This window comes from Hyla sarda, chromosome 1 (genome assembly GCF_029499605.1).
Source record: "Hyla sarda isolate aHylSar1 chromosome 1, aHylSar1.hap1, whole genome shotgun sequence".
In the NCBI taxonomy this organism is placed as follows: Eukaryota; Metazoa; Chordata; class Amphibia; order Anura; family Hylidae; genus Hyla; species Hyla sarda.
In genome coordinates this window covers 574,389,974-574,401,338 of record NC_079189.1, presented here as the reverse complement: position 1 = coordinate 574,401,338, position 11,365 = coordinate 574,389,974, and the positions used below count along the sequence as shown (strand labels likewise).

Genomic DNA, 11,365 nt, shown 5'->3' with positions numbered 1-11,365 from the left:
CTACGGCCTCCTCCACATCTCCTTATGTAATGGCCTGTCTTTGGTAGCGCCTCCATGCTCTGGACACTTCGCTGACAGACACAGCAAACCTTCTTGCCACAGCTCGCATTGATGTGCCATCCTGGATGAGCTGCACTACCTGAGCCACTTGTGTGGGTTGTAGATTCCGTCTCAGGATATAACTAAAGTGAAAGCATCGCCAGCATTCAAAAGTGACCAAAACATCAGCCAGTAAGCATAGGAACTGAGAAGTGGCCTGTGGTCACCACCTGCAGAACCACTCCTTTATTGGGTGTGTCTTGCTAATTGGCTATAATTTCCACCTGTTGTCTGTTCCATTTGCACAACAGCATGTGAAATTGATTGTCGATCAGTGTTGCTTCCTGAGTGGACAGTGTGATTTCACAGAAGTGTCATTGACTTGGAGTTACATTGTGTTGTTTAAGTGTTCCCTTTATTATTTTTTTTTTAGCGATGTAGTCTGGTGTGGCAGCCATCTCAAGGAAGAATCACGGTTGTTCCACACTTCTTCAATTTAAGAATTATGGAGACCACTGAGCTTTTGGGAATTTTTAGTGCAGCAGAAATATTTGCTCCCCTCCTCCTGATCTGTGCCTTTACACAATCCTGTCTCTGAGCTCTACAAGCAGTTCTTTCCTCCTCATGGCTTTTTTTTATTTATTTTTCGCTCTGATCTACATTGTCAGGCTATGAGACTTTACATAGACAGGACTGTGTCTTGTCCAGTCTTCTGAATTCTCCAGTCAAGGTGGAGAAACATCTCAGAGATGATCACGAAAAACGAGAGGCGGCAGAGCTACAAAGTCAAGTGTCATAGCAAAGGGTCTGAATAATTATGTTAATGTTAAATTAAATTTTTGCCTTTTTCATCAATCAGCAAATATATTGTATATGTCAGCTTCTCTTGCTCTATAGCAGTGGTCTTCAAACTGTGGCCCTCCAGCTGTTGCAAAACTACAATTCCCAGCATGCACGGACAGCCGTTGGCTGTCCGGGCATGCTGGGAGTTGTAGTTTTGCAACAGCTGGAGGGCCACAGTTAGAAGACTGCTGTTCTATAGCATGCTGCTTGCAAAACAGACTGCATTTTCCCTTTTAGGGAACATTCACACGTTCTTTCCAGTATTGTGAATTGATGGCTTATCCTTAGGTCCTTATCCTTAGTATATGAAGAGGAGGGTGTTCAAACCTCAGAACTTCCACCAATGAGCAGGACAAGAGCATTAAAGGGGTACTCTCCCATGGAAAACTTTTTTTTTTTTTTTAAATCAACTGGTGCCAGAAAGTTAAACAGATTTGTAAATCACTTCTATAAAAAAAAAAATAATAATAATAATAATCCTATCCAGGACTGCTCCTGATCGCCAGCCACTGTTCTCCTGACCTGTCAGGTCACATGGCCGGTTTGTGAGGTTCCCTTTAAAGGGGTACTACCGTGAAAATTTTTTTTTTTTTTTTTTTTTTTTTTAAATCAACCGGTGCCAGAAAGTTAAACAGATTTGTAAATCACTTCTATTAAAAAAAAAAAACTTAATCCTTCCAGTACTTTTTAGGGGCTGTATACTAAAGAGAAATCCAAAAAAGAAATGCATTTCCTGTGATGTCCTGACCACAGTGCTCTCTGCTGACCTCTGCCGTCCATTTTAGGAACTGTCCAGAGCAAGAGAAAATACCCATAGCAAATATATACTGCTCTGGACAGTTCCTAAATTGGACAGCAGAGGTCAGCAGAAAGCACTGTGGTCATGACATCAGAGGAAATGCATTTCTTTTTTGGATTTCTCTTTAGTATACAGCCCCTAAAAAGTACTGGAAGGATTAAGTTTTTTTTTTTTATAGAAGTGTTAGAAATCTGTTTAACTTTCTGGCACCGGTTGATTTAAAAAAAAAAAAAAACGTTTTTCACGGGAGTACCCCTTTAACCCCTTAACCCCTTAAGGACACATGACGTACTGGAACGTCATGTGTCCACTCCCGATCTATAACGCGGGGCCACGGCGTGGCCCCGCGTCATAGCGGGTCGGGCCCGGCCTCTAACAACGGCCGGGACCCGTGGCTAATAGCGCGCGGCATTGATCGCTGTGCCGCGCGCTATTAACCCTTTAGACGCGGCGTTCAAAGTTGAACGCCGCGTCTAAAGTGAAACCGAAAGCATGCCGGCTAGCTCAGTGGGCTGTTCGGGATAGCCGCGGTGAAATCGCGGCATCCCGAACAGCTGACAGGACAGCGGGAGGGCCCCTTCCTGCCTCCTCGCTGTCCGATCGCCGAATGACTGCTCAGTGCCTGAGATCCAGGCATGAGCAGTCATGCGGCAGAATCGTTGATCACTGGTTTCTTATGAGAAACCAGTGATCAACATAGAAGATCAGTGTGTGCAGTGTTATAGGTCCCTATGGGACCTATAACACTGCAAAAAAAAAGTGCAAAAAAAAAGTGAATAAACATCATTTAACCCCTTCCCTATTAAAAGTGTGAATCACCCCCCTTTTCCCATAAAAGAAAAAACACAGTGTAAATAAAAATAAAAATAAACATAAATGGTATCGCCGCGTGCGGAAATGTCCGAATTATAAAAATATATCGTTAATTAAACCGCACGGTCAATGGCGTGCGCGCAAAAAAATTCCAAAGTCCAAAATAGTGCATTTTTGGTCACTTTTTATATCATGAAAAAATGAATAAAAAGCGATCAATAAGTCCTATCAATGCAAAAATGGTACCGTTAAAAACTCCAGATCATGGCGCAAAAAATGAGCCCTCATACCGCCCCATACACGGAAAAATAAAAAAGTTATAGGGGTCAGAAGATGACAATTTTAAACGTATTAATTTTCCTGCATGTAGTTATGATTTTTTCCAGAAGTCCGACAAAATCAAACCTATATAAGTAGGGTATCATTTTAATCGTATGGACCTACAGAATACATATCAGGTGTCATTTTTACCGAAAAATGTACTACGTAGAAACGGAAGCCCCCAAAAGTTACAAAACAGCGTTTTTTTTTAAATTTTGTCGCACAATGATTTTTTTTCCCGCTTCACCATAGATTTTTGGGCAAAATGACTGACGTCATTACAAAGTAGAATTGGTGGCGCAAAAAATAAGCCATCATATGGATTTTTAGGTGTAAATTTGAAAGAGTTATGATTTTTTAAAGGCAAGGAGCAAAAAACGAAAATGCAAAAACGGAAAAACCTCCGGTCCTTAAGGGGTTAAGGACCAAGGACGTACCGGTACGTCCTTGGTCCTGCTCTTCTGATATAACGCGGGGTTACACAGTAACCCCGCGTCATATCATGGCGGGCCCGGCGTCATAGTGAAGCCGGGACCCGCCTCTAATAGCGCGCAGCGCCGATCGCGGCGCCGCGCGCTATTAACCCTTTAGCCGCGCGCTCAAAGCTGAGCCGCGCGGCTAAAAGTGAAAGTTCCCGGCTAGCTCAGTCGGGCTGTTCGGGATAGCCGCGGCTAATCGCGGCATCCCGAACAGCTGACAGGACAGCGGGAGGGCCCCTTCCTGCCTCCTCGCTGTCCGATCGCCGAATGACTGCTCAGTGCCTGAGATCCAGGCATGAGCAGTCATCCGGCAGAATCGTTGATCACTGGTTTCTTATGAGAAACCAGTGATCAGCATAGAAGATCAGTGTGTGCAGTGTTATAGGTCCCTATGGGACCTATAACACTGCAAAAAAAAAGTGAAAAAAAAAAGTGAATAAAGATCATTTAACTCCTCCCCTATTAAAAGTTTGAATCACCCCCCTTTTCCAATAAAAAAAAAACAGTGTAAATAAAAATAAAAATAAACATATGTGGTATCACCGCGTGCGGAAATGTCCGAATTATAAAAATATATCGTTAATTAAACCGCTCGGTCAATGGCGTGCGCGCAAAAAAATTCCAAAGTGCAAAATAGTGCATTTTTGGTCACTTTTTATATCATTTAAAAATGAATAAGTAATAAAAAGTGATCAATAAGTCCTATCAATGCAAAAATGGTACCGTTAAAAACTTCAGATCACGGCGCAAAAAATGAGCGCTCATACCGCCCCATACACGGAAAAATAAAAAAGTTATAGGGGTCAGAAGATGACAATTTTAAACGTATTAATTTTCCTGCATGTAGTTATGATTTTTTCCAGAAGTCCGACAAAATCAAACCTATATAAGTAGGGTATCATTTTAATCGTATAGACCTACAGAATAAAGATAAGGTGTCATTTTTACCGAAAAATGTACTACGTAGAAACGGAAGCCCCCAAAAGTTACAAAACAGCGTTTTTTTTTCAATTTTGTCGCACAATGATTTTTTTTCCCGCTTCACCATAGATTTTTGGGCAAAATGACTGACGTCATTACAAAGTAGAATTGGTGGCGCAAAAAATAAGCCATCATATGGATTTTTAGGTGTAAATTTGAAAGAGTTATGATTTTTTAAAGGCAAGGAGCAAAAAACGAAAATGCAAAAACGGAAAAACCTCCCGTCCTTAAGGGGTTAAAGGGAACCTCACAAACCGGCCATGTGACCTGAGGGCAGGAGTGGTCCTGGATAGGAATACCAAATGCAACAAGATGGACGACGATGTCAGATTGCTAAACATATATGAACCAAACCTTACACGGGTCACCAAATGCAATTGTCATCCCTAAATTTCAGCAGATGCCCACAATCCTCTCTCTATGCCCCAGTAGGTACAAACAACTGTAAAAGTAAAATCTACATGTCATAAAGATACAACAGGTAGAGAAGGGAGCAAAACAACAGACAAGATACTGGAGGTCAATGGAGATTGTGGAGTCAATGGACTGGGGGACCTTGAGGTATCGTAGACTCTGCAGTTTATGATCCACAATTGGTTAATATTACTGGTTGACGCACAATATTCTCACTCCATAATGTCACTGGAACCGCGTCAACCGTCATAAAGGAAGTTTAAAAAAAAAAAAAAGGGAACTTGGAAAATGTAAACACGAGGACACGTTGCAGGGTCTGTTTCCAAACATGATGCACTTGCACAGCTAAGATCGGTCAGTCGCCTAGGAAAGCTGGGGAGTTGTTACAGCGGCCAAATTGAATAATACCAGAAGGTCTATTCATGGGGGATATTTTCGCAGTGTCGGATAGACTTCAGATTTTTATAGTCACATGGAATCTAGGATCACAGGTGTGAGAAGAGTGACATACAACCCGAGAGGACGCACCGGACGACATAAACAAGACACAAGGAAGGGAGAGGGAAAACAGGAGGACTGAGGGGCGTTCTGCAGACAACACCCTATGTACAACATGGGTAACGTGTGTAGAGATACAAAATATAGATAGAAGCAGCACATCCAACGTAGTATAAAGGAGGTGGGTGCACACAGGTATAGGAACCTGGACGACTGATTCCAGCAAAGGATAAGCAAAGGATAAGTGCAGCACACCAGATAATGGAATCCAAAAAATAAAGTGGTTTATTCCATGGTGCAAAATAAGTAGTTACAACATTTCAGTAGCCTCACGTCTTTTAAATGGTGGCATGAGGCTACAGAAATGTTGTAACTACATTTTTTGCACCATGGAATAAACCACTTTATTTTTTGGATTCAACTATCTGGTGTGCTGCACTTATCCTTTACTAGATAGATATGAGATAGATATGAGAGAGATATGAGATAGATAGATAGATACATAGATATGAGATAGATAGATACATATATATGAGATAGATAGATAGATATGAGATAGATAGATATGAGATAGATAGATAGATAGATATGAGATAGATAGATATGAGATAGATTAGAGATAGATAGAGACAGATAGAGATAGATAGAGACAGATAGAGATAGATAGAGACAGATAGATATGAGATAGATAGATAGATATGAGATAGATAGATAGATATGAGATAGATAGATAGATATGAGATAGATAGATAGATATGAGATAGATAGATAGATATGAGATAGATAGATAGATATGAGATAGATAGATAGATAGATATGAGATAGATAGATAGATAGATATGAGATAGATAGATATGAGATAGATAGATAGATAGATATGAGATAGATCGATAGATATGAGATAGATCGATAGATATGAGATAGATCGATAGATATGAGATAGATCGATAGATATGAGATAGATAGATAGATATGAGATAGATAGATATGGGATAGATAGATATGGGATAGATAGATAGATATGAGATAGATAGATATATATGAGATAGATAGATATATCTGAGATAGATAGATATATCTATCTCTATCTATCTCATATCTATCTATCTATCTATCTATCTCATATCTATCTATCTATCTCATATCTATCTATCTATCCCATATCTATCTGTCTATCTCATATCTATCTCTATCTATCTCATATATATCTGAGATAGACAGATAGATAGACAGATAGATAGATATGAGATAGATAGATATAAGATAGATATGAGATAGAGAGATATGAGATAGAGAGATATGAGATAGATAGATATGAGATAGATAGATATGAGATAGAAAGATATGAGATAGATAGATATGAGATAGATAGATATGTGATAGAGAGATATGAGATAGATAGATATGAGATAGAGAGATATGAGATAGATAGATATGAGATAGAGTGATAGATATGAGATAGATAGATATGAGATAGATAGATATAGACAGACATCTCATCTATCCCATATCTATCTATAAAGAGTGAAAGGTAGAGCACAGCTTTTCCATGCTCCTGAATGGCATACTGTATCTGCTTATAGCAGTGTGTGACAGTCAGACCCAATAATGATTATTAGATTACAATCAGTCATTACAGAGTATGACTGTTACACATAGCTTTCCCATGGTCCTGAATGGCATATTACATGGCCACCATTACAGGGGCTATTAAATAATTTTTAAAGTGTGCCAGTGCAAAAGGTGATACAGCTACCAGAAGACATGTCACTCAGGAGAATAAAAAAGCTAGGTTGGTACTGGACACATGTTGCGGAGCGGGAGAGACTGGACATGTTGCGGAGCGGGCAGGATTGGACACTCATGTTGCAGTAGCCGGCAGTAATGGTCAGAAATTTACTGGGGGCGGACGGGAGCAGGATTATTAAGATGGTCCCGCGCAGGGCTCCACATAACGGCGACAAATGCCACAATATAAAGGAGTATTTAGTAGTAGTTTTTTTATTATTATAATTTAATACAACAGAAACAACTACATAGCTATTTACATTAAATGAGTTACCCAGCATTAGTAACACAGAGACAATTTCTTCCAAAAGCGGCACCACTCTTCCATTGAAGTGAATGGAGTCCAGTTGTAATACCACACACAACCCTTTCAAGTGTTATAAAGTAAGGAACGCTGCGGAGAGAGGAGTTTGTTAATAAATAGGACAGTAGATGTTGGAGTTTCTATCGCTGCGCTGCCGATATTCAGATGTCTTCTAAGGGCTTAGTCAAGCTAGAGAAAGGGGAAGAAGAAGAAAATATATATATATATTAGTTCATAGAGGCTTCTGTTCATTTCACTCAGTATTTCATTATAGTACAAAGATGTAAGAGCTAGATTTGTCATTGGACCATTACAATTGTGCCTAGTGATGTTAAAGGGAAACCCTGAATAAAATGTTGTGATCCCCCACAATCTTCAGCTCCAGTGTTGGGAGACGTAGACCACACTGGATGATACAGTTGCTGAGGCAACCGTACCAGGCCCAACTTAGTTGCCTGCACAAGTTTTTTTTTCTGATGATTGGGACTCGTGCACAGAACCTTCCTGAGGGTACAGTTTCCTTGGCAACTGTATCGTCCAGCCTGGTCCTATCTCCCCACGCTGGAGCTGAAGATCATACAGGCCCACAACTTTGGACTTGAACTGTAAGTTTAGGGTCACATGTAGCGTATTTCACACTGCGGATGCTCCAACTGCAGTCACACAAGCGCGCTCACTGCTGCAGCTGGATAGCACTGTGTGTCCGCTCGTATCGGCAGATTTCCCACTGTAGACACAATGCCTACTTATAGCAGATATGCCGCGGAAAATCTGCCGCTATGAGCAGACACACAGTTACCCAGCCGCTAAAACGCTGCAGAAGCGCTGCCTGTGACCCTACCCTAAAATTAAAAAGGACATCGAATGCCACAACTCTTTCTGGTATTTGACTATGCCATTACTTAGCACCAATGCATATACATTCACCAGCGCCAACCGCATACCATATGGTACAGACAATTATACACCTGGCCAAGAGCTGTGGGTAGGTGGTGAGATTCCTGCAGTCCATATGACAGCCCGGACTTGAGTTACAATATTTAAATAGTTAAAATTTTACTTTAAAAAAAAGATGAGGAGCTGTTTGGACCAGGAGACACATGGGACCTTTCATATATCTGCCTGTGCTTCCATGGCACAGAAAAAAAAATTATATTTTCTGGTGCCAGGTGTCAAAAGGGTGTTCCCAAATCCTTGAAGTGCCAGGGGTTCAAACGCCTCCTTGCTTCTAAACCCTGGGGGGTATTTATGAAAAGTGGAGTAGGTGAACGTCATTTTACGCCATTAATTCATGTAGTGGAAACTGTGTACCTGCAGCTAATTTATCATATGGTGCAGGGCGAGTTATAAATCTGGTGTTGATCACATTTCTTACATCAGTACTCCACTTTGTATGGTGTTTTTCTGCGACTTTTTAATCCGTGCGCCAATTATGTGACTTTTTTAATAATGCTGTCCAGTTAGTTTGTAAGTGGTCTTTTATTTGGTGGTGATTAGCGCCCATTTTAGTAGGTTGCGCCAAAGTATGCTTTTTCATAAATCCCTGACCACTGCAAAAAAAAAAAAAAAAAAATTTAACCAAAAACACGTCTACCAGAGCTCTCTCCCTTGTGTTTCCAGCACCAGTGCACGGGCTAGCCAGCAGCGTCCCGGACCGGATCAACAATATAAGAAAGGAATGTCCAGCGCCAAGTGCGGCAAAACGACAGGTATTTTATTGCAGGATCAGCAGATACAAAATTGCATCAGGCAGGAGCCGACGCGTTTCGGACCGTTAGAGGTCCTTAGTCATGGCATGACTAAGGACCTGTAACGGTCCGAAGCACGTCGGCTGATGCAAGTTTGTATCCGCTGATCCTGCAATAAAATACCTGTCGTTTTGCCGCACTTGGCGCAGGACATTCCTTTCTTATATCACAAAACAAAACACAGGTAAATGAAGTCGCAGTAAATCACAAAAAAAAAACACACTGGGGGTGTATTTATGAAGCATTTTACCCTGGTTTTGTTGGGTAAATTTGTCTCAATATTTTGGCGCAGTGTTTTTTACGACTTTTCATTTACTTGTATTTTCGTTTGTTGCTGTGTTAGACGTGTTTTTGGTAGATTTTTTGCAGTGGTCAGGGATTTATGAAAATGAGACTTTGAAAAAAAAAAGTTGCATACTTTGGCGCAACCCACCAAAACGGGCGCTAATCACCTTACCATCAAATAAAAAAGTACAGTGACCCCTCAACCTACGATGGCCCCCGACATACGATCATTTTAACACACGATGGACTCTCAGAGGCCATCGCATGTTGAAGGCAGCATCAACATACGATGCTTTTGTATGTCGGGGCCATCGCATAAACGGCTATCCGGCAGCGCAGACTGCTTCAACTGCCACCGGATAGCCATTTACGGTGCCCCGTGTGGTCCGCTGCCACCGGATAGCCATTTACGGTGCCCCGTGTGCCCCATTTACGGTGCCCCGTGTGGTCCGCGTCCTCTTTGGGATCCCCTGCATCATCGGCGCTCTCCATCGTCGTCATCACGTCGCTGCGCACGCCGGCCCGTCATCCAATAGGAGCATCATGTGTAGCAACGTGATGGCGGCGACGTGAGAGCGAGGATGCCAGGGAAGCAGAGGCCTTGCTGGAGCGTCAGGGACACCTCAGGGACGCGGCGACAGCGATGGACGGCAACATCCAGGGCAGCGGTGACGGTCCGGAGCGGCGGGGACAGGAGAGTACAACTTCCTCTAACAGTGGTCTTCAACCTGTGGACCTCCAGATGTTGCAAAACTACAACACCCATCATGCCCGGACAGCCGTTGGCTGTCCGGGCATGCTGGGTGTTGTAGTTTTGCAACATCTGGAGGTCCGCAGGTTGTAGACCACTGTCCTATACTTTACATTGCACGGATCCCTCAACATGCGATGGTTTCATCAAACGATGGTCCGTTTGGAACGTATTACCATCGTATGTTGAGGGACCACTGTACTTACAAACTAACTGTGGACAGCGTTATTAAAAAGTCACATAATTGTCGCACCATGCAGAGTGGAGTACTGATGTGAGAAATGTGATCAGCACCAGATTTATCACAGGCCCTGCACCATGTCATAATTTAGGCGCAGGTACACAGTTTCCACTACATTAATTAATGGAGTAAAAGGACGTTCACCTACTCCACTTTTCATAAATACCCTCCCCGAGCCAAAATATTGAGACAAATTTACCCAAGAAAACCAGGGTAAAATGCTTCATAAATACCCCCACTCAGTTTTTCTCATAGGCTCTCATCCATTCAATGAATGCGAACGCAACGTGTAAAACATATCTTGTTGATGTTTTAGATATAGTGGTCTCCAAACTTTGCCCCCCCCCCACCCTTAGATGTTGCAAAACTACAACACCCAGCATGCCCGGACAGCCAAAGGCTAGGAGGCTAACAGCTGGAGGCACCCTGGTTGGGAAACACCGCCCTAAACAAATAATCAGTGTTATCGGCAGTAGTGAAAACAATGCCCGCCCTTCACACAGTCGCCGTCACTCCTTGAAGGATCAGTTCACGTCTTCCACAAAGTCATGTGATTTTAAAGAAGTATAAACTTCACCTGGTGACGGCTGTGAGAAAGGGAAATGGAAACTATCTGGTCATACCAGGAACAAGTTCACTTTATGTAAATGTCCTTTCCTTTCATGTGTTATGACCCACTTGAACCACAATGAATTCTTTATTTCTTTTATTTAATCATTTATATTATTTAATCACTACATTCCATGAGAATTCATGCCAACCTATTGCCCAAAAAACAAAACAAAAAAAACACAATCAGGTTTTTGCAGTGGTCAGGAATTTATGAAAATGCTACTTTTTAAAAAAAGGCGCAAAATTTGGCGCAAACCTTTTAACCCCTTAAGGACTTAGGACCTACCTGTACGTCCTAAGCCCACTCCCGGTGTTAAAAACGGGGTCACACCGGGTCGGTCCCGGCTGCTAATCATAGCCGGGACCCTGGGCTAACAGCACCAATCGTTGTGCCGCGCGCTGATTACCCTTCAGACGCGGCTATCAAAGTTGACCGCCGCGTCTGAAAA

The 11,365-nt window shown here is 42.1% G+C and overlaps 1 protein-coding gene across 1 annotated transcript in view; it reads right to left on the bottom strand.

Annotated features, from left to right (window-relative positions):
- Positions 1–7,176: 7,176 nt before the first annotated feature.
- Positions 7,177–11,365, bottom strand: part of ME2 (malic enzyme 2) — a 59,451-nt gene continuing 55,262 nt past the window's right edge. The window contains exon 17 of the mRNA XM_056544271.1: positions 7,177–7,468. Within this exon, the coding sequence (XP_056400246.1) occupies positions 7,441–7,468 (28 nt within the window). The 3' untranslated portion in view covers positions 7,177–7,440. The remainder of the gene's footprint in view (positions 7,469–11,365) is intronic.